Source organism: Bos mutus, chromosome 18 (genome assembly GCF_027580195.1).
Source record: "Bos mutus isolate GX-2022 chromosome 18, NWIPB_WYAK_1.1, whole genome shotgun sequence".
Classification (NCBI taxonomy): domain Eukaryota; kingdom Metazoa; phylum Chordata; class Mammalia; order Artiodactyla; family Bovidae; genus Bos; species Bos mutus.
In genome coordinates, this window is record NC_091634.1 from 41,072,558 (window position 1) to 41,099,914 (window position 27,357).

Below are 27,357 nucleotides of genomic sequence, written 5' to 3' on the forward strand. Positions count from 1 at the left end.
CTGCTGTGAATTTGGTGAGTCTGTCCCTTTCAGCCTGATCAGCTTCACATGCGATAAAGGCTCTCCCTCTGTAACCTGCAAAGAATGAGTGGCATCACCAGCCTCCAGCTTCCCCCACCCACCCCTCCACCCTGCCCCAGTCACGCTGGCCCTGAGGGGTTCTTCTCCCGACATCACTAGCCAGCTGCTCTTTGCCACGTCAATCACTCCGACCACAGCCATCTCCCCTGAGCCCCGAATGAGCTGTGGGAGGCCTGCAAAAAAAAAGTGCTAGAGCCACCAAAATAAGTTCTGTTGAGTAGAAAAGAATAAGGAAGAAAGAAATTCTGGGCTTGGGCGGTGGGGTGGGGGAGATGCCAAGAACACTTGATAGAAAGAAAGCGGAAGGAACTGGCAGTGCTTAATCTAGAGCAGGGAAGATCCCAGAGGGCCAATGGGTTCCTAGCCATCAAATATCTGAAGGACTGCAGTGATGCAGGGGGGATACATCTGTTCCCTGGGGTTCTGGAAGAAAGTACAGCAACCATGGGGGTGGCAGATACAGGGAGACAGGTTTCAACAAGATAAAGTAGAGAAACTTAAAAAAATTTGAGGGGTGGCCACATCTTACAGCATGCAGGATCTTGGTTCCCCAACCAGGGATGGAACCTGGGCCTCCTGCCTTGGGAGCATGGAGTCTTAACGACTGGGGAAGTCCACCTAAAGGGGAATTTTTGAAGGTAATACCCCTTTAATATCAATCCTTCAAATATCATCAAATAAGTTCTTTAAAGTTTTTTTTTTTTTTTTTTTTTAATGTGGACCATTTTTAAGATCTTTATTGAATTTGCTACAGTATTGCCTCTGTTTATATTTTGGTTTTTAGGCTGCGAGGCATGTAGGGTCTTAGCTTCCGGACCAGGGTTCAAGTCCGAACCCCCTGCATTTGAAGATGAAAACTTAACCACCGGACCACCACGGAAGTCCCAAATATTATCACTTTTTTTTCTTTCTTCTTTCTTTGTCAGGTTTGTGAGATGCAGTGTAACTAATCGGGAACACAGATTGGAACAGGAACGCCTGGGTTCATTTTCCAGTTCTGTCTCTTTCTGTTGTTGGTGGTTAGCAGCTAAGTCATGTCTGACTCTTTGAGACCCCATGGGCTGTAGCCCACCAGGCTCCTCTGTCCAGTTCTGTCACTTACTAGCTACATAACTTTGGGCAAGTTACCTTACTTTCCTATGCCTGTTTTCTCCACTAATAATTGTACCTACCTCAAATAGTACCTAACCCATGTGATTGTGCTGAGGACTGGTCAAATTATACATGCAAAGTGCTTAGAATAGCACCCAGTAAGCAGTATGTTCTTAGTAAGTGGTAGCAATTATTACTATTTTTATTACAATCTAATATCACTTATACTATTATGTACTATTTTTCTTTAAGGAGACACATTATTTCTATAAATTTTTTTGAAAGGAAACTTCATATTATTACTGTAAAGGCAAAGCCAGAAGCACTTGCCATGTACAGATGGCAACTGTACAAATAAACATAAAACAATGTTATTAAATCTTAGCTAGCTACTGTTGCCTGTTCCATCCCCTCAATTTGAGGACTACTGCTTTTTCCCTAAGAAGGGAGACAAGTAAGTGTTACAAAAAACAGTCTGGTACTTCACTGAGACTTCTTTTGTTGACTGTGGTCAAAAGGAAATGAAGTGTTAGTCACTCAGCTACATTCGACTCTTTGCGACCTCCCAGACTGCAGCCCACCAGGCTCCTCTGTCTGTGGAATTCTCCAGGTAAGAATACTAGATTGGGTTGCCATGCCCTTCTCCCAGGGATCTTCCCAACCCAGGGATCAAACACAGGTCTCCTGCCTTGCAGGCATATTCTTTACCCTCTGAGCCAGGGATAGACTGTGGTCAGAAGGGAAAGTCTGGCAAGTTCAAGGTAGTGAAAAGCTGCAGCTCCTCCTCTGGGGAGAGACAGCAGCAAAGTGCTGGGGAGGGAGGCAGTGCAGGATCAAAGAGATGGTTTAAAAAGGAAATAACTTCTTTTTCTCGAATGAGGTTTCGTGATCTTCAGTGCCATGACGGTCTGTCACACAAAATCATCTCAACCGTCACCCAGTGGTATGATGGTTATTTTTTAGTTGCTAAGTTGTGTCCAACTCTTTGAGACCCCATGGGCTATAGCCCACCATGCTTCTCTGTCCATGGGCTTTCTCAGGCATGAATACTGGAATGGATTGCCATTTCCTTCTCCAGGGGATCATCCCAACCCAGGGATTAAACCCATATCTCCTGCATTGGCAGCCAGATTCTTTACTGCTGAGTCACCAGGGAAGCCCAGTGGTATGATCAGTTCAGTTCAGTTCAGTTGCTCAGTCGCGTCTGATTCTTTGTGATCCCACGAATCGCTGCACGCCAGGCCTCCCTGTCCATCACCAACTCCCAGAGTTCACTCAAACTCATGTCCATCGAGTCAGTGATGCCATCCAGCCATCTCATCCTCTGTAGTCCCCTTCTCCTCCTGCCCCCAATCCCTCCCAGCATCAGGGTCTTTTCCAATGAATCAACTCTTCACATGAGGCAGCCAAAGTATTGGAGTTTCAGCTTCAGTATCAGTTCTTCCAATGAACAACCAGGACTGATCTCCTTTAGGATGGACTGCTTGGATGTCCTTCCAGTCCAAGGGACTCTCAAGAGTCTTCTCCAACACCACAGTTCAAAAGCATCAATTCTTTGGTGCTCAGCTTTCTTCACAGTCCAACTCTCACATCCATACATGACCACTGGAAAAACCATAGCCTTGACTAGACGGACCTTTGTTGGCAAAATAATGTCTCTGCTTTTGAATATGCTATCTAACTTGGTCATAACTTTCCTTTCAAGGAGTAAGTGTCTTTTAATTTCATGGCTGCAATCACCATCTGTAGTGATTTTGGAGCCCCCCAAAATAAAATATGACATTGTTTCCACTGTTTCCCCATCTATTTCCCATGAAGTGATGGGACCAGATGCTTTGATCTTAGTTTTCTGAATGTTGAGCTCTAAGCCAACTTTTTTCACTCTCCTCTTTCACTTTCATCAAGAGGTTTTTTTAGTTCCTCTTCATTTTCTGCCATAAGGGTATGATCTGATGCTGCTGCTGCTAAGTTGCTTCAGTAGTGTCCGACTCTGTGCGACCCCATAGACCACAGCCCACCAGGCTCTCCTGTCCCTGGGATTCTCCAGGCAAGAACACTGGAGTGGGTTACCATTTCCTTTTCCAATGCATAAAAGTGAAAAGTGAAAGTGAAATCACTCAGTCGTTTCTGACTCTTAGTGACCCCATGGACTGCAGCCCACCAGGCTCCTCTGTCCATGGGATTTTCCAGGCAAGAGTACTGGAGTGGGATACCATTGCCTTCTCCAAAGGGTATGATCAGTATGCTTCAAAAAGCAAAATTAGAAACACGTTGTAGACCACCATACTCACCAGCGCCCCCAGAGGACACCTGCAGCAGTTTCCAAGTCACACCTGCTGCCTCTCACGTCCTTCTACCTGAAGGCATTTTTTGGCTACAGGGTGTGTTCTCCAGACTGCATGCAGAAATTGGGGGAATACTGGGACACACAGTCTCTCTAAGAATCCCCAGAGAGGCTGAGCCTTTTGTCCCACAGTAACTCATTCATCAACACAACCTTTACTGGATTTCCTTTCTTCCCCAGTCCATTTCAGTCTCACTGGGCTTTCTGGGATCACCTTCCAAATAAATTTTAGGCACCCAAATCCTGGTCTCATGATGTGCTTTAGGGAAACCCCAACTATGGCACAGTTTAACTATGGCGCTGAAGAAATGGCTGGGAGTACTCCTTGAGCTTCATGAATTGGGAAAGAATTCAAGTAAGAGGACATTTAGTATCCTTCTGACACTTAGGTCCATGATTCTAGATCGAGAGTCAGCAAACTACAGCCCATGGCTCACAGGCACCCCCATCCCCCACCTGTTTTTTCACAGCCTGTAAGCTAAGAATGGCTTTTACAATTTTAAATGGTTGGGGAAAAAATCAAAACAAGAATAACGTTTTGTGGCCCATAAAAATGATATAAAACCCAGATTTCAACATCCATCAATGAAGTTTTATTGGAAACACAGCTACACTCATTCAGTCCCATACCATCTATGGCTGCTTTTACTCCATAACTGCAGGGTTGAGTAGCTGCAACTTAAACCCTAATGAGTTTCAAACAAGTCAATCCTAAAGGAAATCAACCCTGAATATTCACTGGAAGGACTGATGCTGAAGCTGAAGCTCCAATACTTTGGCCACCTGATGCAAAGAGTCAACTCACTGGAAAGACTCTAATGCTGGGAAAGATTGAGGGCAGGAGGAGAAGGGGGCAACAGAGGATGAGATGGTTGGATGGCATCACCAACTCAATGGACATAAGTTTGAACAAGCTCTGGGAGACAGCGAAGGACAGGGAAGCCTGGTGTACTGCAGTCCATGGGGTCACAAAGAGTCAGACACAACTTAGCAACTGAACAACAGCAACAGCTGAAACTCTATGGTCCGCAACACTCAAAACATTTACAGAAGGGTTTGCTGACCCCTATTCCAGATCATTATCCTGTGGGGACAAGAGGCAGATTGAGACCTTGTTGCCCCTGGGTGGACAGCCTATCACCAGACCTAGTATTGAGGGGTTTTTTGGATCAGCCACTCACATTTCCTTTTCTTACATCTCTGTGGCCTCCCTCTGCTCTCTGCAGGTACTTAGGACTCTTCTCCTGAGACATTAACGTTTTAACACCAAGAATAATTTCATTTTTAAAAGGACATGAGATCTTGTCTTCTCCCACACTCTGCTGTTCCAGGTGGTTTCATCCGCTCTGGATGGCTTCATTCAGTAACTGATTTCTCCCCAAACCAAACCAAATCCCTGGACCAAGATCATGTCCTGAGATCTCAGACCAACACTCAAACGTCTGTTCAACATTAGATCCAGATCAGGTTGGGGAGGTGGGTTTTACCGCTTACCAGTGGTATAACCTTGAGCAAGGCATATAGTTGTCCAGGGCATCAATTTCATCACCTGTCAAAGGTAAAAACTATCCTGCCTCGCCTGCCAGGATTTCTGTGCTAACTGGACGCAAGGAGAGCTGCCCACGAAACACTGCCACCTGGCCCCAGACTCCTTCTCCAGCATATTACTACAGTATTAGACTTCTGCTTCCTCCACACGCCCTGCACACTGGCTTTTCTTGAGCTCCTTGACTTTGCTACCTGTTGGCCTTTGCATATGCTGTTTTTCCTCCCTGGAACATGTTTTCCCCATCCCACCCTCTGTCTGGCTGCTTCTCAGCCTTTTTAACCCTCAATCCAAGGCAGGTCCCTTCGGTATGCCTCTCCATCTTTGTGCTGGATTCTCTCACTGCATGTGCAGTAATTTCTAATTAGAGTCAATTCTCATTATTCACAGTGGTTATGTTCTCTGAAGCTGCCATGAACATGAAATTAGCAAATACTGAACCACTGCTCCTAAAGGGAACAACCTAAGGGTAGGTTTCTGCAAGCCTCTGGTCACATTTTCCTCAACAGATCAATACCTAACCTTGTTTTATGTGTGTTTCTGTTTCATTACCCCTTATTTAATATATATTGTTGATTCACTGACATTGAACTCACGGCCAGTACCACTACAACTCAGGCCTGAACAAAGCTTATCAAATATACATTTTCCCCATAAGGCACAACACAGCCTTCCTGGGCTTGGGAACGCTAGATAGCAGCACTTCAGCAGTATGTTTGGGGGCTGATTTTTTTCCCCAAACTTATTTTTAATTGAAGGAAAATTGCTTCACAATATTGTGTTAGAAAGAAATTTAAGTCACTCATTTGTGTCCAACTCTTTGCAACCCTATGCACTGTGGCCTGCCAGGCTCCTCTGTCCGTGGAATTCTCCAGCAAGAGGACTGGAGTGCATTGCCATTTCCTCGGCCTCTGCCTTACATCAACATGAGTCGGCCAGAGGTATTCATGTGTCCCCTCCCTCTTTGACCTCCTTCCCACCTCCCACCCCATCCTATCCCTCTAGGTTGTTAGAGAGCCCCGGGTTGAGTTCCCTGAGTCATGCGGCAAATTGGTCTTGGGGGTGATTTTTAAACAGCAAAATCACCAACAAAACACACAAAAAATGCGAAAACAACAAAAAACAAGCCAAGGCACTAAACAGACCATAAAAGGGATGCTTGCTCAGTTCTGAGAGTTGGAACAAGAAGGCAGGGTCATCTCGTTTCGACCTCGGGTGGGAACAAGTGTGTTGAGTGACTCGAATTTTCTGCCATCCTGTTCACGTCCATGAATGACCATGAGAAGTGCTGAAGATACCGATTTGGGGGTTACAAATCAATTTTAGCGAGTGGGAGAATTCGCAAATACAGAGTCTGCAAACAAGGAGGATCCACTGTACTTCCTTCTCATTTCTCTCATTCACTAGAGTGTGAGTTCACTGAGGGCTCGTTTGCCTCTTACCCACTGTTGGATCTGTAGCATCTGGATTACAACCTGGCACACAGTAGGCTTTCCACAAGACATCCAATTTAAATGAGCCCATGAGTCAGTTCTGTGAAAGTGCTCCACTGGAAGCAATGCCAGCTAGTGTTTGCAGAGGAGGCACCATGAGCTGCCCTGTGTAATGTGCTTTTTCTATGTTTCCTCCATCAAAAAGGGAAACAGCAACTCATTGTACTTTTGCCACGGGCTCTAGAATCAAACTGCCTGGATTCAAACACAGGATCTGCTTCTAATTAATTATTTAACTCTGAGCACGTTCCTTGGCCTCTCTGAGCCCCAGCTTCCTCGGCCATCAAACGGGGTAGTTAGTATAGTTAATGCCTTGTGGGTCAGGGTGAGGAGTAGATGTGCCCACACACAGGAAGCATTTAGCATCGTGCCAGGCACAGGTGAGCACTTGGGAAACATTACCTCTTGTGGTCAATAATTTCCATGGCAAATCTAAGAGTTTTATACGATCATACCCATTTTGCAGATGAAGAAACTGAGGCTAAGAGTGATTCTATGAGTTTTTGAGGGCCACACAGCCCAGGGAGGGCTGGCTCTGGGAACTCTAAGTCTAGGCTCACTGTAAACATAGCATTTACTAAAATGATGAGGGCTGCTCCAGGTGGCCCCCTGAACTTCTGTGGGATCAGGGTAAGGACAAGCCCCCTTTTCCCCAAGAGTCTTCTCTCATATTCTACATCTGTGTCTTTCTGTTCCCTGCCCACTTTCGAGTTCAACCCTTTCAGTACCAGCCCTGTTGGGAGGGAGGATGTTGGTTTGTTATCTTGGCTTTGACAGCTCAAAGGCGGAGATATTTCCTGCTTAAAAGACTCCCTGAAGAAGAAGGAGGAGGAGGAGAATCAGCATTGTGGGCTGTAACAACCGTCTTCCTTTTCCTCCAACCCTTTGGGTCAAGGGTCCTCACCCTTAGCTGCTAGTTGGAATCGCCTGGGAAGCTCTGCAATATTCAGAGGTCCAAGGCCCCAACCCAGACCACTTCCATCTGAGCCTCGGAGCGGGGTGGGGTGGAGGGCTACGGGGCATCGGCATTTTTTTCATGCTCCCCCAAGCGATTCCAGCGTGCAGGCAAGTTGGAGAAATGGTGCTTTTGGATCAGCCCTTGGCTCCAACGCTGAAGTCGATTTGGGGAGCAGTAACTCTTTTCTCCGCCTAGGACTGGCTGCTGGGGGATTCGGGCAGGCTCTCCAGAGGAACCAGCCAGCGGAGGATGTTTGCGTGCGAGCGTTCTGGCGTCCAGCTGTGCCCCGAGGCCCAGCTTGCAGACGGCGGGTCTCCGGGTCCCCGCAGGCAACGACACGTGCAGCCGCTCCGACCTGTCTGGTTATCTACCGAGACCGCCAGCCGACCTCGGCGGCCGCCGCGGGGCCCACCCCGACCACAGAGGTTCGCAGGAAACGCCCGGGGCTCGGGAATTCCTACCTTGGCTGCCGGCGCTGCCCTCCGGTCCCCGGAATCCTGCGACTCCGGTTCGATCTGTCGCCGGGGCTCCGCTGTCGCTTTCGTCTGCGCCCGAGAGGCGCCCACTAGAGCGCAGGCGCCACCTAGTGGGCGCGGGGCGGAGGCGCGGGGACCGGGCGGGGAGGTGGGAGAGCGGTAGGTCCCGGGCGGAAATGCTGCCCCGGCTGCCCACGTGGGCGGTTTTCCAGCACGCTGCGCACCCTGGGCGCAAATCCCGGCTGGGTGGGATCACCTTCACTCCCTAGAGGGCACTGGAACCTGAACTTGCTGAACTTTCTCTTGGGGGCACGGAGAGGCAGCCAGGCCTTGGCTGCTGGCCTGAGATCCATTCTGGGATTTTCCTGGCCGGACTCAGGGATCTTGCCTTTCATCCAGAAGCTTTCAGTACACCCCGACTTGGCAGAGCCGAATCTTTTAAATATATTGCGAGCATCAGAAGATGCAAGGGACTGGGCCTCTCTCAAACCCAGGGAGGCCTTTGCCCTACTAGCGATTCTTTCTTTTAGCCCCGCCCCCACCCCCACCCCACGCCGCCCCCACCCCACCCCACCCCCACCCCATGCCACCCTCCATTTCCTATCCTCCCACCCCCTAGCAGTTACCTTTCTTTCCCTGTTATTAAACATCCAGTCTGTATCACACCCTGTGTGTAGAGCCCAGAGACACAGGCTCCTAAGGAGTTGGCAATGCAGGTTATATTTCTGACCAGGGCGCCTTTGACATTGACATTTCTTTGGTTGGAGCCGTCCTGGCACTGCTGGACATTTACGTCTCTGATTCCTTGGCGCTAAATGCCAGTAGCCACCCTGAAGTCATTGTGACAACCAAAACCACCCCTTCATATTTCCAATCGTCTCCTGGGTTGGGGGAGCACCGCCCTAGGCTGAGAACCCGTTAGCTGCTTATTAAGGTCAGGAAAATGGTGAATTATTGAAAGTGTGTACATTTCATTTATTTTTATTCCTCCAACCCATGTTAACTGAGCACTTACTATGCACCAGATACTTTCCTATGAATAGAAGATACTAGAAAGGACAAAACACCTTGAAGTCTCTGCCCTTGTTGAATTCACCTTTATGTAACACATTAACTTTTAGCACACACACAGATGCAATGCAATGTAATTGAGCTCTTGGCAGGATAAGTACAGGGTTTTTTTTTTTTTTTTTAATGTAGCAATCGATAGGGCACCAAAAGTGGAGAGTGCCCTGGTGATGGAGGCAAGTTTGGCAAGTCTTCTTTTAAGGCAGTTTATCTCTGGGGTGGTAGTTGGGGAGAAGTTGACCCAAGTGGAAATATTAGAGACAATTAGTGACAGTGAGACCTGGGTTCATTCTCCCACCCCTACCCCCACCTGCCTGTGCCTATTTAAACTTTGGTCTCTCTGTACTGGTGTCATCTGGTCAAAGTGACCATCGAGGACAGAAGGAGGGGGAGGGAGGATTATCTATGGGCAGTACCTGGAGTGACGAGGGTGTGTGTGTGTGTGTGTCGTAGGGGCCACCCCCAGCCTACCCAGGGCCCGTTCGTGCCCTGGTCAAGGTGAATCTATCAGAGAAGTGCTGACAGGTACACTTCCCATTCTGCCACTTTAAAGTGTCTCTGAGTCACTTTCATGCCTTGCAGGAGCTCCCTTCTCCGCCCTACACACCACCCTCCTGTGCCCCAACGCTTGCCCAGGCAAGGACCTAGCTTTAGAGCATAACCTCTTGATTCTGATGCCAGGCATCGCCTGATGAGGTTAAAGGTTTCCTAAAGAATTTCTCCTCTGAGTTCTTCTAGTATTCTGTTCATTCCACTAATTACAGAGTTTGGGGGACTGTGGTTGTCAACAGGTCTGTTTTTATCCACAGCTTCTCCATAAATGATCTCCTTGAGGGCCTGAGCCATGTTTGATAGGTAGAAGTAGTGTCAATAATAAAAAAAATAATTTGTAACATATTAAAGTGAAGTCAGTCATGTCCGACTCTTTCCGACCCCATGGACTGTTGGTTCCCAGTCTCCTCTGTCCATGGGGTTTTCCAGGTAAGAGTACTGGAGTGGGTTGCCATTTCCTTCTTCAGGGGATCTTCCTGACCCAGGGATAGAAGCCGGGTCTCCTGCACTGTAGGCAGACGCTTTACTGTCTGAGCTACCTGGGAAGTCTTGTAACATATTAGGCACTAAGAATTTTATTTGGCTGTGCAGCTTGGGGGATCTTAGTTCCCCAATCAGGGATTGAACCCAGGCCCTTCGTGGTGAAAGCATGGAGTCCTAACCAGTGGACCACCAAGGAGTTCCCAGCACTAAGAATTTTTTTAAAATTATTTTTAAACATTTATTTTGGCTGCATTGGTCTAGTTGCAGCACACAGGACCTTTGTCACATCATGCAGGATCTTTTCCCTCTAGCTGTGGTGATTGGGCTCCAGTTGTGGTGTTTGGGCTTAGTTGCTCAGTGGTTGCAGCACACAGGCTTAGTTGCTCCATGGCATGTGGGATCTTAGTTCCCCGACCAGGGAGCGAACCTGTGTCCCCTGCACTGCAAGGCAGATTCTTAACCACTGGACCTCCAGGAAAGTCCTGGCACTCAGAATTTTAGATCAACTGGTTTAATAATAATAATAATCCTATGAAGCAATCATTTCACCCATTTTATTGAGGAAGAAACTGAGGTCTGTAACTCTTAAGTAATTGCTGTTGGGTAAGAGAGTTAGCAAGCCGTGTGGCCAAGACCTGAATTTGGATTGCCCGCCTGCACAGCCTTTGCCTTTGAGCACTTCACTACTGTTGACTGAGCACCTGGACAGCCTCGCTGGACACCGTGTCTTAGACATGGGGCAGGAGGACAAGGGCATCTCATCTGCATCCCTCTGTGCTCCTGTTCTGTCCATTCTTTCCTTCAAAGGGAGAATTCTTTTTGCTGCATTTTGTTTTTTAATAAATTCATGCTGTGAGATGTAACCTATTTTTTTAGTAGGTAAGAGCTTGTTTGTCTTCCAGAATGATGCTCCATTATAGAAGGTGAGGGGAAGCCCCTGGCAGTCTAGTGGTTCAAATTCAGGGCTTTCACTGAGGGTTCAATCCTTGGGCAGGGAATTAAGATCCCTCAAGCTGGGTGGAGAGCCCCACCCCCCAAAAGAGGGTGAGAATCCTCTACCCTTCAAGGTGGGTGGAGCTAGAAATGGGGGCACTGGGGGCATGGGCAGGAAGTCAGGACCCTGGCAGAAGGAGGGGTAGAGAAGGAAGGAGGCGAGGATGCCAGAGACCAACAGGAAAGGGGCTGATACCCATCCTAGGAAGGGTACTTGATCTTGTGAGGCTGGCCCTTGCACTGAATGGCAACTTGATTTTGGGGGCCCTAGTATGTTCATGGCAGAAGTAAGGTCGGTCACTTTTTGGTCACGAACTGCACATGCAAACCCTGCCAGATATGAGATGTATTAGCAGGATGACATATATGCTGTGTCACTGATTCTTTCCAAAAGCCCAGGAAACTGAGAGTCAGAGAGGTTAAACAACATGCTGTACATGTACAGCATGTGCACTATAGAGTTGGTTTTCAGTCTCCAGTCCCTCTCATGCTGAATAGGGATGCTTCTTTTTATTTGTTTATTTGGCCGCGTCAAATCAGAGTTGTGGCATGAAAGATCAGTCTTCGTAGCGGCCTGAGGATCTTTAGCTGTGACATGTGAACTCTTAGTTTCGACATGTGAGATCTAGTTCTTTGACCAGGAATGAACCTGGGGCGGCTGAGGAGTCTTGGCCACTGGACCACAAGGGAAGCTCCTGAATCTGATGCTTCTAACCCTGTTAGTCGCTCAGTCATGTCCAACTCTTTGCAACCCCATGGATTGTAGTGTGCCAGGCTGCTTTGTCCTTGGGATTGCCCAGGCAAGAATACTGGAGTGGGTTGCCATTTCTTCCTCTAGGGGATCTTCTTGACCCAGGGATCGAACTCACATCTCTTGCACCTCTTGCATTGGTAGGCAGTTCTTCACCACTGAGCCACATGAGTTATTAGCTGTCTTTCCACAAACGAATGATGAAATGAACTGAACTCCTCAGGACAGATTTGCCTTCTTGGTTTGGGCCAGGATATTAGTTCCTCCTCTACCAGCTAGTTTTCTGTTCATGCTTCTGGGTCCATCTCTGGGAAACCGCTCCCTCTCCCTCTTTTCCAACGTGCCCTTTTCCCTGTATTATAGCACTGCATTCTGCCTCACAGTTTAATTCCCTGCAGAGATGTTGCCTCCCCCTGCAGATTCTGTGCCCTTGAGAACATGATCCACGTGGATTGTGCTAAATGATTTCTTTACTCTCCACATCCGCTCTCCTTTTCTACCCTGCTCTGCATCCTGGGGGACTGACCTAAACGAGCAAGAGCCAAAGGCTTCTGTGTCCACTGACTTCAAGTTGGGTTTGGCCGACAGGAGACCTGGGAGGGACTAGAGGGAGAGAGGACAGTGAGGTTGGGATGCTTATGGCCCAGCTCCCTTCCTGCAGGGTGCTTGGGCTGGCCACGCCCCTGCCTATAGCCAGAGCTTTCAAGTTACCTTCATAGAACCCCCTCTGCCTGCACATCCAGGCCTCCTTAATGGAAATTCACTATGGTTCTGGAAAGCACATGGCACCCCAAATGGAACCTTGTACCATGTGGCTCAACAAACAGCTGTCAAGGTAAATTAGGGGCAGGTGTGTTTGTTTGTTTGTTCAAATGAAAAGCAGGAGAGAAAGGATTTTAAATGATCTGGAGTACTAGGACCAGATGGCAAATAAGCCCCTAGGCTCCTGGCAAAACAGTTTTTATTTATTTTTGTTTGCTTGTTTGGATGCTCTTAACATTTTTTTTTGTTAAATTAATATACAGCAAATTTGATTTTAAAAACATTTTGGTGTACAGTTCTATGATTTGAGCACGTGTATAGATTTGTGTAACTAGCACCACAAAGAGGACACAGAAAACCAAAAAAAACTCTTTCAAGCTATAACTTTGTAGTGACACCGCTGATCTGTTCTCCATCTTTATATATGGTGCGTGCTAAGTCACTTCAGTCGTGTTCTGCTCTATGTGACCGTATGGAGTGTAGCCCGCCAGGCTCCTCTGTACATGGGGATTTTCCAAGCAAGAATACTGGGCTGGGTTGCCGTGCCCTCTTCCAAGGGATCTTCCCGACCCAGGGAGGGAACCCACATCTCTTATGTTTCTTGCATTGGTAGGTAGGTTCTTTACCACTAGTGCTATCTGGGAAGCCCTATATATCCTTGTACATACATATATATGTATGTATATATATATATGTGTGTGTGTGTGTGTGTGTATATATATATAGTTTTTTGCCTGATTGGCATGTGGGATCTTAGTTCCCTGACCAGAGATTGAATCCGTACCCCCTTGCTGTGGAAGCACAGAGTCTTAACTGCTGGATCGCCAGGGAAGTTCTCTCTATCCTTATATTTTTGTCTTTCTGAGAATGTCATGTGAGTGAAATCAAGCAGTAGATAATCCTTTGAGACTGGCTTCTTTGACTTATGAATATCTTTGAAATTCATCAAATCTGTTACACGTAACTGCAAGTTTCCCTTTTTATTGCTGAGTAATAATCTGTTGTATGAAGGTTTATCTGTCGTACCACTCTTTATCCATTCACATTTGGATTGTTTCTGCTGCTAAGTCACTTCAGTTGTGTCTGACTCTGTGCACCCCATGGACCGCAGCCCACCAGGCTCCCCCGTCCCTGGGATTCTCCAGGCAAGAACACTGGAGTGGGTTGCCATTTCCTTCTCCAATGCATGAAAGTGAAAAGTGAAAGTGAAGTCGCTCAGTTGTGTCCGACTCTTGCGACCCCATGGACCGAAACCCACCAGGTTCCTCCGTCCATGGGATTTTCCAGGCAAGAGTACTGGAGTGGGGTGCCATTGCCTTCTCCAGGATTGTTTCTAATTATTGATTATTAATAGAGCTGCTCTAAATGTTCATGTACAGGTTTTCATGTGAGCACAGGTTTTCTGGATTTCAAAAAGGCAGGGGAACCAAAGATCAATTGCCAACATCTGTTGGGTCATAGAAAGAGCAAGAGAGTTCCAGAAAAGCATCTACACCTACATTATTAACTATGCCAAAGCCTTTGACTGTGTGGATCACAACAAAGTGTGGAAAATTCTTCAAGAGATGGGAATACCAGACCACCTTACTTGCCTCCTGAGAAATCTGTATGCAGTCAAGAAGCAATAGTTAGAACCAGACATGGAACAACAGACTGTTGTTCCAAATTGGGAAAGGAGTATGTCAAGGCCGTATATTGTCACCCTGCTTATTTAACTTATATGTGGAGTACATCATGGAAAATGCTGGACTGGATGAGCCCAAGCTGGAATCAAGATTGCCAGGAGAAATATCAATAACCTCAGATATGCAAATGATACCACCCTTATGGCAGAAAGCAAAGAGGAACTAAAGAGCCTCTTGGTGAAAGTGAAAGAGAGTGAAAAAGCTGGCTTAAAACTCAGCATTCAGAAAACAAAGATCATGGCATCTGGTCCCATCACTTCATAGCAAATAGATGGGGAAACAATGGAAACAGTGACAGACTTTATTTTGGGGGGTTCTAAAATCACTGCAGATGGTGACTGAACCATGAAATTAAAAGACACTTGTTCTTTAGAAGAAAAGCTATGACCAACCTAGACAGCATATTAAAAAGCAGAGACATTACTTTGCCAATAAAGGTCTGAATAATCAAAGCTATGGTTTTTCCAGTAGTCATATATGGATACGAGAGTTGGACCATAAAGAAAACTGAGTGCCAAAGAATTGATGCTTTTGAACTGTGGTGTTGGAGAAGACTCTTGAGAGTCCCTTGGACAGCAAGGAGATCCAACCAGTCAATCCTAAAGGAAATCAACCCTGAATATTCATTGGAAGGACTGATGCTGAAGCTGAAGCTCCAATACTTTAGCCACCTGATGCAAAGAACCAACTCAATGGAAAAGACCCTGATGCTGGGAAAGATTGAAGGTGGGAGGAGAAGGGGACAACAGAGGGTGGGATGGTTGGATGTCCTCACCAACTCAATGGACATGAGTTTGAGCAAACTCTGGGAGTTGGTGAGGGACAGGAAAGCCTGGTGTGATGCAGTTCATGGGGTCACAAAGAGTCGCACACAACTGAGTGACTGAACTGAACTGATAGGTTTTCATTTCCCTTAGACACTGTTATGGATTGAATGTGTCCCTCCCCAAATTCATATGTTGAATTTAATCCCCAATGTGACTGCATTTGGAGATTGGGCCTTTAGGGCTTCCTTGGTGGCTTAGTGGGAAAGAATTTGCCTGCAGTGCAGGAGATGCAGGAGATGTGGGTTCGATCCCTGGGCTGGAAAGATCTTCTGGAGAGGGAAATGGCAACCCACTCCAGTATTCTTGCCTGGGAAATCCCATGGAGAGAGGAGCCTGGTGAGCTGCAGTCCATAGCGTCACAAAGAGTCAGATACGACTGAGCTTGTGAGCATGCACCGAGGTCATTAGGTTTGATGGAGTCCTAATCCCATTGAATTAGTGTCCTTATAAGAGAAAGGGCCTGCAGAGTTCTCTATCTTTGTGAGCGCAGGGGAAAGGCCATGTAAACATATATCAGGAAGGTGGCTGTCTACAAACCAGGAAAAAAATATCCCTCCAGAAACGAAACTTGCCCACACCTTGCTTATGGATGTCTTAGCCTACAGAACTGGGAGAAAATGTCTATTGTTTAGGTTACCAATTTGGTGGCATTTTTTTATGGCCGCCTGAGCAGACTGATATGGGTAAATGGTCTATGGTAAGTGTATGTTTAACCGTATGAGAAGCTGCCGGACTGTTTTCCACAGTGATGTTACCATTTTGCATTCCCACCAGGAACATATGAGAGTTCTGGTTGCTCTGAAGCTTTGCCAACATGTGATATCAGTAGTTTTTATTTGTAGTTTTTTTAACCAGGGATTTAGTTTAGTTTGCCAACCCTGGATTGAACTGGGAAACTTGCATTAGGAGCAGGGAGTCTTAACCACTTGCTTGACCACCAGCAAGTCCCTATCTGTTCTTTTTTTTTTTTTTTTAATATTTATTAATTATTTTTTTTTGGCTGCATCAGGTCTTAGTTGTGGCACGTGTATCTTCACTGTGTAACATGGGATTCTTCATCATGACGCTTGGGTTCAGTAGTTGCAACACACAGGCCTAGCTGCTCCAAGGCACACGGGATCCCAGTTCCCCGACCAGGGATCGAACCTGGGTCCCTGGCACAGTAAGGTGGACTCTCAACCACTGGACCACAAGGGGAGTCTCCCTATTTGTTCTGTATGTTGATATCTTCTGCATGCTATGTTGTATAGGTAGTAAAAGTTAAGAAGGCATTTTAAAGCTGAAAATGTATTGAAATTATCCTACTGAAGTCCTATCCATTATTGGGTGGTCCATACCCCATTTCTCTTTCCTTGTCTTTTCACTGGCCTCATTCTGTTCCTAGGGCAATGTCCCCTAGGCAGAGCCAGCTAGTGATCTGGCCAATTACAGTCTTCATCAGAGGTGAATCCATTTCTGAAAAAATTAGGGAAGAGGTTAGGTGTGGGCAAGTCTGGCTTCATGGGCCTTTATGCTTTATTTAAAGTTCTACTGTCACCGTCTTGAAATTCTTAGTAATTTTTGAACAAGGGCCCACATTTTAATTTCACGTGGGCCCCACGATTGTGTAACCTCTCCTGGGTGTGGGCGTCACGGGCAAGGCAAAGCTTCTCTCCAGATTCACTCTGAAAAGGGCCCTCATCTGTTCTCACCAGCCACACCTCTAAACTAAGCCAAGCCCAACCTGAGGGTTTTACCTGTCTCCTCGCTGCTCCTGCTGCCTGTCTTTTGTGCTGAGTTGGTATAAGCATGATTAATCTGGAGGTTTCACGAGAGAATCATTGGCTTAGCATCTCAGTATCGAATGAGCATTTGCCTTAATTAGGGCCTCTAATTAATCGGAAGGCAAATGCAACCTCCTTCTCCCACCCTGACACCTCCAGACTGTACTTTGGGGTTTATATGGGAGAGGTGAATTGACAACATTAAATGTCTTCCTAATTGTCATTCTGCCAGCCTGGTTGGCAAGAAGCTCATTCAAAGGCAGGTGATTTATAGGGAAGGCTTACCACATTCTTGTGGATCACTGAATGCCTAAATCCTGGAAGATAAATGGCATGAACCTAAGGCAGTGGGGGCAGGGCGGGGCGGGGGGTGGGGGGCAAGGACTGGGAAGATTCCAGAGCTTGCAGGCAGCATCCTGAACTGACTGCCAGACACAGAGTTGACCTCAGGCCATTGACCTAACCACTCTGGACTCAATTATTTCACCTCTAGAGTGGCTTAATAGTACTCCCACGTGGGGCTGTCTGATTGTGATGAGTAAACGAGGGGACTTGTGTGAGATATCCGAGGCTGGCATGTACCCTCCCCTCCATCAGTGAATGGGAGCTAGTCACTTTCGATGGCTTTGTGCATACTTGGAAAAGAGTACACTCTGTGCTTCTCTGAAAAGCTACTTCGTAGACCTGCCTGATCCTCTTTCCAGCTTCCTGGGAGCTGGGCCAGAATTATCGGGCTCCTTTCGGAGTTAGGAAAAGAAAAGCAAGGTGATCAGAAATAAAATAGAAGTCAAATATAGAGTGTTTGGCTTCCCTGGTGGTTCAGTGGTTAAGAATCCACCTGCCAGTGCAGGGGACGTGAGTTGGATCCTTGATTCGGGAAGATCCCACATGCCTCAGAGCAACTAAGCCCATGTGCCACAGCTACTGAAGCCTGAAATCCCTAGAACCTGGTCTTCACAATAACTGCAATGAGAAACCCACGCATGCAACTAGAGAAAGCCTGCTTGCAGCAACACAGACCCAGCACCACCAAAAAAAAAAAAAAAAACTTAAAAAATATATAGAAATTCGTTCACAGCTTTGAAAACCTTTACTCATATGTCCAGATTAAAAGAGCAATGACAGGCCTCCCAAATTGATTACACATATGATGGTGCATGAAGATGGTCTGATGGGGACTTTAAAATAAATGAGAATGGTATTAGAGGGGAATCTGAGGGACCCGAGTTCAAATCCCACCCCTGCTATTTCCTGGCTGTTAGACCTTAAATAAGTTTTTCAGTCTTTCTGAATCTCAGTGTCTCCATCTGTTAAATGAAAGTTAAATAACACAACCTACCTCTTGGGATGGTTGTGAGGATAAAACAAGATGATGAATGTAAATTGTGCTTGGCACAGAGTAGCACTTGGTACCTGCTAATCTGCTTATTTATTTATTTGTTTATTTTTCTTCCAGTTTTATTGAGATGTAATTGACATAGGGCTTCCCTGGTGGCTCAGTGGTAAGGAATCCGCCTGCTGTGAAGGAGGTGCAAGAGACTCAGGTTTGATCCCTGGGGTGGGAAGATTCCCTGGAGTAGGAAATGGCAACCCACTCCAGTATTCTTGCCATGGAAAATTCCATGGACCATGGAGTCTGGTGGGCTACAGTCCACGGGATCACAAAGAGCCCAACAACTGAGTAACTGAGCATGACTGATAGCACTGTATGAATTAAGGTATACAGCCTAATGTTTCGACTTTCCTATATCATGAAATAATTAGCACAATAAGATGAATGAACATCCATCCTCTCTTAAAGATACAACATTAAAGGAACAAAAAATTGTGTGTGTGTGTGTGTGTGATGAGAACTCTTAGGATTTACTGTTACCAACTTTCATATTTAACATAGCACCGTTAATGCTAGTTCTTTTCTTTACTTACTTGTTTGGGTAACCCCTGGAATCCACGGTCTTAGGACTTCCCTTCCCATTCTTCTTCAACCCTGGGTGGAGGTGGCATTCTAGGGTGGGGATGGCCTCCAAGTGGGGGGTCTGTGAGCCCCAGGAACTGATATGACCCTGGGACAAGGAGGAAGGGCACAGCCAGTTGCTTAGTAACAGGGCTTTCTTTGCATGAGAAGAGAGGCCTGGTGTTTACAGGTAACTAGGTGGGGGGTTGTAATTTGTAAAGAAGTTACAGGTTAAACAAAAGGGAATTCTTCTGATGGAATGAATAGGGCTTGGTTCTGAGAACTAGTTGGCTTAGCCGGAAGGGCCCCCTTCCAGGCTCAGCCCACCCCAGAGATGCAGAGGAAGGAGGGGGTTAGGGGGCGGCGTTGTCATTATGCAGATTGGACTGGTGTCTCCCGGTGACCATGGAAACCAAATCCGTTCTCTTTCAGCTGTGCTCTGAGGAAGGGTTATTTAACTCTGGCCCCCTCGGATCAGCCGTACAGACCCTACTCACCGCAGGACCTCCCAGGGCGCTCGCCCTCTGTGTCCGACTGAGATGGGGTGCCACTCCAGCAAGAGCACCGAGGTGGCGGGGGAGTCCCAGAAACCCGCAGAGCAGCCCGAGGGAGAGGAGCCAAATCTGGGGGCTGGCCCAGAGGCCGGGGACAGCAGAGACACCTCCTTGAAGGATGGCGCCCCGGAGCAGAAGAACTGAGATGCTTCTCTCTGGATTCGCGGACCCTCACCTCATCCCTGGAACTGCCTTTGGCCAGCGAAACTTGAGAGGAGCCCCGTCCTGAGAAGCTCCAAGGAGAAGGAGGAGAGGGAAATCCCCACCTTCAGGATCCAGCCTTCAGAAGTCACCTTCACCAGGCTTTGCTCTGGAGCTGTGAGGGGTCACAGCCCCGGTAGCCCTATTTCCCCAGCTCCCTGATAGACAGAGAGGATGAAAGAAGTCTTCTCACATGATGGGACTCTTCCCTGAGCCCCCTGGCTGACTGCTCTGACTCTGATCAATCTCTGCGGCTGAGATGTGATGGTCCTATGACCCCCCCATCCTTCCACATGCTTCACTTTTCTGAACTCCGAAAGCTTTCTGGCCATAGTGCTGATGGGGATGTGTGGCTCTCAGTTTCTTGTTTTGTCTTGTTTTATCCCTCCCTCTCCTTTTTCTAACAGCTGGCTGAATAGCCAGTGCCCCTCACAGGAAGTTTTGGGGTTTGGCTCAGTCCACACTGTTTGTTTGAGCACTTCAATATTTAACTTGGAGAACTGTTAATGAGTTATGGGAACAATCAGAACCAGACTGTGATCATGGCAATGGAAGACAACAAGGCCTTGATCATCCAGTAAGCGGAACCCTGAGTACTGGTGGGAAGGAAGGAGGAGGGTTTCCCCATCCTGGTGTTTTAATCCCCAGAAAAATGCCCCTCTGCTGATGTTCCTGTGTCTCTTCCCATCAAGAGTCTGTCAGCCTGAGCCCTCAAGCGTTTGAGCTGTCTGTATCCAGCCTTCGGAAATATTTCGCTGTTTACTCATATGTCTGTCAGCCTCTCTTTTTCCCCTCCTTGCATGTGTTTTGTTTTTAATGCGACTCAGAAGCATTTTAATTTGAAATCAAACAGACATGTTTGCAAATAAATGATGACACAACACGTTTGAAAGACAGGACTGGGGAGCTGAGATTAGAGGATCAGCGGGGAAGGGTGGGTGTAAATCAGTAGAACGTGAGTGAGAAACGGGGCTATGAGCCTTTGCTTGGTTTCAGGCATCACGGTGAGGATTTACACGAGTGGTTTAATGTAACCACCACAACCATCCCCATTTAATAGATGAGAAGGTTGAGGTAGTAAGAGATTAAATAACTTGCCTGAGCATGGCCAGCCAGGATGGGGCAGAACCCAGATTTGAGCCCCAGATTTGACTTCCCCCCAGCAGCTGAATTCACCCCTGCAGAGTCCTGCATTAAGTGTGGGGGGTCTTTCCCACAAGTAAATGGAAATCCATGTCCTGTTCCAGCCTGTGTGTAGTGAGGGCCATTTCCCTTTACTCAATTGAATCTACTTGCCTATGGGGGAGGCAACTGGTCAACTAGGATCACCGCCGCCACCCCCCCCACCCCCACCCCGACACTTTTAGGCTGGGTGATGCTTTGTGTGCTTGCTCAGTCATGTCTGACTTTTTGTGACCCCATGGACTGTAGCCCGCCAGTCTCCTCTGACCATGGGATTTTTCCAGGCAAGAATACTGGAGCGGGTTGCCATGCCCTCCTCCAGGGGATCTTCCTGACCGAGGGATTGAACCCGTGTCTCCTGCACTGGCAGGCGGATTCTTTACCATTGTGCCACGGGTGATGCTTTGAGGGCCTTTTATTTATTACTCTGGGAGTGTGGGGTGTGCTGGGTGATGAGAAGCAGGGAGGTGGAAGGATGGAGAAAAAGAGGCAGCATGCTACTGGAAACGACCCTTGTTTTGGCCATCAGAACCTCAGAAACGGAATAGGATTGTTTTGAGAAGCTGGCAGTGGGGGTAAAGAGAAGAAGGACCAGAAGTAAAGCAATTTGGAAACGTTCCTTTTGCTTCAGCAGAGCCTGACGTCTTTCAAGGAGGGAGCAGGAGAGATGGGGCCTCCTCAGCTGGCCCGAAGCCCTGCTCTTTCCCGGGGGTAGGAAACTTGCAGTGGGCCAGGAAACAGGCCTGGGCTTGCAGCTGGGGATCAGGAAGTTTGGGGCCTCTTTCTACAGCTTTCTGGGCAGAGGCCAAGCTCTGGTAACTGCTTTCAATTTTTTTTTTTTTTTTTAAATACAGTTCTGTTTTTCTCTCTCCTCCCTCCTAATGGAAATTCACCCTGCAAAACAGGATGGTGTCTGGTCAGAAGCTGCTCACAGTGTCCACCCTCAGGACTCTTGGAAAAAGTTCAGCTGGTGGTGAGGTTTGAAGGCAGGGTGGTACTTATTTCCATCAGCTCCTGAGGGGTAAAACTCACTCAACTTCTTACCAACTCCAAATGAAGGGGACTCCGGGTCCTTAGAAGTTCAGAAACAGGGTGGTTTGTTTGGCTTCCTCCTGGGATGGTGCAAAATGCTCTTTTAATTTAATGCGAGATCTCTGAGGGTTTTAAAAACAGGATTCTCCATCCACCTCCAGCTGTGGCAGGCATGTTGCAATTTGCCAGGAAGTTAATCTGTAACAGGAAAAAGGACCCAGTTTCTTTTTAACGATATTCCAATTGTGCCATGGGGGCCCAGTATCACCCATCTAGCTCCCTCTGAGGATCAAGTGCCTGGTGTAAGTGGCGAGAATTATGTCTACGCAAATGAGCTTTAAACCCTTTAAAGGCAGGTCTGCATAGACTCAGCCCATAACTTGAAAGCCATTTCTCTGGCCCACTTCCACAACTACTCGAGGAGGAGGATTTTGCTTACTAGTCACCTTGCTATCCACTTATGTCTCCATCTATTCATCCATCCTCCCATTCATCCAGTCCATTCAATCCATTTGTCAGTCTATCTATCTATTTACCTACCCACATATACTGTTTACCTTTACCCTGATGCTGGAAAAGATTGAAGGCAGAAGGAGAAGAAGGTGACAGAGGATGAGACTGTTGGATGGCATCACTGATGCCATGGACGTGAACTTGGGCAAACTCCGGGAGATGGTGAGTGACAGGGAAGCTGGGCATGCTGTGGTCCATGGGGTCACAATGAGTTGGACACGACTTGGGAACTGAGCAACAACAACCAATACTTCAGCTCTTCCCTTGGATTTTTCAGTTCTATGAGTCAATCAACTTCCCATTTCAAACCAAATTCATTCATTAAGCAAATATTTATTGTTTCTACCACTCAATCACTTATTCCTTGCTCTATCCGTCTATTAATCCCACAGTTACTGGGAGAGTGTGCTGCTGTGCTGTACTTAGTTGCTCAGTCGTGTCCAGCTCTTTGCAACCCCATGAACTATAGCCCGCCAGGCTCTTTTGTCCATGGGGATTCTCTATGCAGGAATACTGGAGTGGGTGGCCATGCCCTCCTCCAGGGGATCTTTCCAACCCGGGGATCGAACCCAGGTCTCCTGCATTACAGATGGATTGTTTACCAGCTGAGCCACCAGGGAAGCCCAGGAATACTGAAGTGGGTAGTCTATCCCTTCTCCAGGGGATCTTCCCAACCCAGGAATCAAACCGAGGTCTCCTGCACTGCAGACAGAATCTTTACCAGCTGAGCTACCAGGAAAGACCTACTCGGAGACTCCTCTGTGCCAAACATGTCATTGTTAATAAAATTTTGAGGTAGTCCTTGTGGGAGCACAGCCTGGAGCAGCAAAGTCAGAGAGATCTTTCCAGCTTTGATGAGACCTATATGGAGCCTGTACGAGTAAGTAGGAATGGGCTAGAGAAAACAGGGCAAGTGTTTCAGAAGGGGAACGTATGAGCTGCAAGGTTGCGATATGCAGTGTTGTGGGAGCGAAGGGCCCAGCACACAGTGACAGGGAGGTGAGGCTTAATAAGTGAAAAGGACCACAGATCATGGAGGGCCTTGTGGTTCATACTCATCCTGATGGTGATGAGGAGTTCATTGGAGGACTTTAGGCAGAGGAATGATGCCAAGACATCACTCACTTTTGATTGCTTTGTATCCTGCCTTCTGGTAACGAATCCCATCTTTTCCCCTTGGGGAACCCTTTTCTTATCCACTCTTGGTTTACATGACTTGGTGGGGCTGATCCCACTCTCGGGTACAAGGCTGAGCACTGCTCCTCCCTGGTCAACGTGACTAATTCAAGGAACGGCATCCAACCCAAACCAGTACAGTGAGTCTTCTGGGAGACTTTTTGTTGGCACAATTATGAAAGACGTATTCACTTTCTTTTGGAGTTAATAAAATAGTAGGATTTTAGCTTGGCACCTCTTAATGTCATTTTCCCCACCGGGCTGGAGAGGGTCTGCTTGAGAATGAAGCTACAGAAGAGAATGGAGTTCTGAGAAGGAGAGACGTATTCCCAGTGAGCTTGTTTGGGCAACTGGATCCAGCCATGTGAGAAGCTATGACCACCCCTAAAGATTTACACAAACCAATAGATTCTCAGTCCCCCCCCCTCCCCCCCACCAAGAGTGATTTGAATTTGGTTTCTGTCATTTTCAAAGAATTATGAGTAAGTCAGCTCAAATTAGATTTGCACTTTAGGTAGAGTAACCTGGTAGCCATTTGAAGGATGCAGTTAGAGGAGTAAGCCTAGAAATGGAAACACCAACTAGGAGACAACTGCCTGCCCTAGGAAAAAAGCATCAGATAGGTATTCCTATTAACAGCTGGGACTTCCCTGGTAGTCCAGTGGCTGAGACTCTGTGCGTCCAGTGCAGGGACCCTGGGTTCGATCTCTAGTCAGGGAACTAGATCTCATGCCACAACTAAGAGTTCACATGCCACCACTAAAGATCCTGTATGCTGTGATGAAGATAGAAGATCCTGGGTGCTGCAAATAAGACCCAGTGCAGCAAAAAAGAAAACAAACAAACCCCAAACTATTTTGCAACCACAAAATCTCAGTGGCACACAGACATAAGCTTTTTCTTCAAACTCGTGTGCCTATGAGTCACTGTGGTTCAGGCAATCAAGGTTACCTGAGGGTGTTCACATGACGACAGCAGGAGCATCAGAGGCTGAGTCCAGTTGCACAGCTATAGTCATGTCTAATACTATTCCACCACCCACATCGAGTCATGCAGCCAAAACCATCAACAAGATGGGGAAGTGCTAAGCAATCATCAACTCTGACAGAAAATCGAAAATGAAGAGAACAAACTCAAAGCAGTATTTAGGGGTTAAAGTGAACCAGTTTTAGTGGTTGATTTTACATGGGGTCAAAGGGGAGAGAGAAATCAGGGTTTCTGCTTGGGTGATGGGGCTGGTGGTGGTGCCACCTCATGAAAAAGGGACTCTGGGAGGAGGGAAAATGGGAGGAAGGAAAAGTTTATCTATTTTTTTTTTTTAATGACTTAAAAAAAAAACAAACAAAAAAACTGCACCAAGAGGCTTGGTGGGATCTGTTTCTCGACCAGGTACTAAACTCGGAGCTTTAGCAGTGAAAGCGCAGATCCCTAACCACAGGAATTCCCTGATGGACAGGTTTAGACAGAAGATGAGTTTTGGAATGGTTGAGTTTGAGAAGCTTATAGGACAAAAAAAAAAATAATTCTGTAGCTTGGTGATGGATGCTATCTACACATACTGTGGTGATCATTTTGTAATATACCTAAATGTTGAATCATTACTTTGTACATTTGAAATGAATATAATCTTACATGTCAGTTATACTGCAATAAAAAAATAACAACAGGAAACACTTGTATCACTCTTACTGCGTCCAGGCGTTGTTCCAAATGCTTCACACATAGGACTTGCTTAATCCTTTCAATCACTCCATCCTCTTTCTGCATATTGAAACACAGAGGAGTAAGTAATTTACCCCAGGTCTCTCAGCTTTCCCAGACAGGGCTGGAACATGTACTAGGCAGTTTGGTTCCAGAGGGTGAGACTTGGAGAACTCCTTTGAGAATTGCGGTGATCCTCTTGGACCCTCAGAATTGGTATAAAGATTATTTTAAAGTGAAAACATTTGAGCACAGAGGTGCAGAAATGAACGCTGTGTAAATTTCCTTTAGCTGCCTGAATCAGAGCCATTACAAAATACAGCTGCCATTAAACCTCCTCCTCGGCAGTTTCCTGTGAATTTAACTGCCAAGAAGAGGGTCTGTCCATTCTCATTAGCATCAAAAAGCCCAACAGAACCTTTCATATTCTCCCACTGAAGCCTTAACCCACCGCTCTTTGTTAAATTGGTTTATATACACATTCCTGGAGAAGGAAATGGCAACCCACTCCAGTATTCTTGCCTGGGAAACCCTATGGACAGAGGAGTCTGGTGGGCTAGTCCACAGGGTCATAAAAGAGTCAGACACAACTGAGCAGGCATGCACACAAGTCTATACCTTTCCTTTGGGTTATTTCAAGAGTTTTCCGTGATTGGGAGCTCCCACAAGCTTGTGTGAAAATTAACGTTCTGTTTTCTCTTGTTAATCTGATTTTTTCTTTTTCTCATTTAAATTATCAGGCCCCAACTATTGGACAGAGGCTGGAAAAGTTTTCTTCCCATGACTTTTGGCAGTAAAGATGGGATGGTTGGGACTCTCCACTCTCAGGGGACTGCTGCTGAGATCCCCGGACCTTTGACCATGCCAGCGAAGGTAAACTTTATTTTACCAGTTAGGATCCTGGGTCTCCGCCAGACTCTGGCCAAGCAAGGACAGTAAGAGCCTCTCTCTGCCTTTCTGAAAAAGATTTTCCAAATTTTTGATTTACAGAAGGAAATTTTTGGTTAAAGCCAGTTCTTTGCTGTTTTTAAACAAGGGAGGAACAGCCAAAAAAAAATCACCCAAGGCAAGATTAAAGGGACCAGGGAAACTTATCAAGATTAGGAGACTGGCCACCTGGGAGATGAGATGAAGGGACTGCCAACCCTGCTCACAGCCTGATTTTGTCCGAGACCCCAGCTTTGAACCACTGTTCTCAAACCCTTCATCAAATTCTCTAGGGTGGAGACCACCTGAGACAGGATTAAGGGAGTGCAGGCCCTGCACACACCCTGATCTTGAGAGGAACCCCACCCTTAAATTGTTCCTATAAAGAGTGTTAGTCCCTTAGTCGTGTCTGACTCTGCAAACCCCCCCGGACCGTAGCCCCCCAGTTTCCTCTATCCATGGAATTCTCCAGGCAAGAGCAGTGGACTGCGTTGCCATTCCCTTCTCCAGTGGATCTTCTTGACTCAGGGTCTGAAGCTGGGTCTCCTACATTGCAGGCAGATTTTTTTACTGTCTGAGCCACCAGGGAAGCCCCTTGCTATAAAACTCCTTATCAAATCCTCCTGGGTTGGGACTTATGCTTTCTGGGGGACAGGCACCCACCATGTCCCCCTTTACCTGGGAAAGCAATAAAGCCATTCTTTTCTACGTCATTCCCTCCCAGTCTGCTCCTCCCATCCCTGAGTTCTTTGGATATTGGGACTTTTGTTACAGGCAGCTGTTCTGTCTGTCTTTTGTGCTACTGTTTTGTCTTGTGGTAGCTAAAAGTGTTGTTTCCTGAGAACCTGGTTTTGGTAACTGAAAAGTTTACTCTGGTTTTCTACTTGCTTAAGGTGTTGGAGAAGCCGCTTGAGAGTCCCTTGGACTGCAAGGAGATCCAACCAGTCCATTCTGAAGGAGATCAGCCCTGGGATTTCTTTAGAAGGAATGATGCTGAAGCTGAAACTCCAGTACTTTGGCCACCTCATGCGAAGAGTTGACTCATTGGAAAAGACTCTGATGCTGGGAGGGATTGGGAGCAGGAGAAGGGGACGACAGAGGATGAGATGGCTGGATGGCATTACTGACTCGATGGATGTGAGTCTGAGTGAATTCCAGGAGATGGTGATGGACAGGGAGGCGTGGTGTGCTGCGATTCATGGGGTCACAAAGAGTCGGACATGACTGAACGACTGAACTGAAC

At 47.0% G+C, this 27,357-nt stretch overlaps 1 protein-coding gene across 1 annotated transcript; it reads left to right on the forward strand.

The window, feature by feature from the left end:
* The first annotated feature begins 7,404 nt into the window (after positions 1–7,404).
* Positions 7,405–20,349, forward strand: CHD9NB (CHD9 neighbor). Its single transcript, XM_070388435.1, has 2 exons — positions 7,405–7,939; positions 19,261–20,349. Exon 2 carries the CDS (start codon positions 19,368–19,370, stop codon positions 19,524–19,526), a length of 159 nt encoding a protein of 52 aa, XP_070244536.1. The 5' UTR covers positions 7,405–7,939; positions 19,261–19,367; the 3' UTR covers positions 19,527–20,349.
* The last annotated feature ends 7,008 nt before the right edge of the window (positions 20,350–27,357 follow it).

Coding starts and splice junctions, on each gene's coding strand:
- CHD9NB (XM_070388435.1), top strand. CDS start 19,368: ATGGGGTGCCACTCCAGCAAGAGCACCGAGGTGGCGGGGGAGTCCCAG.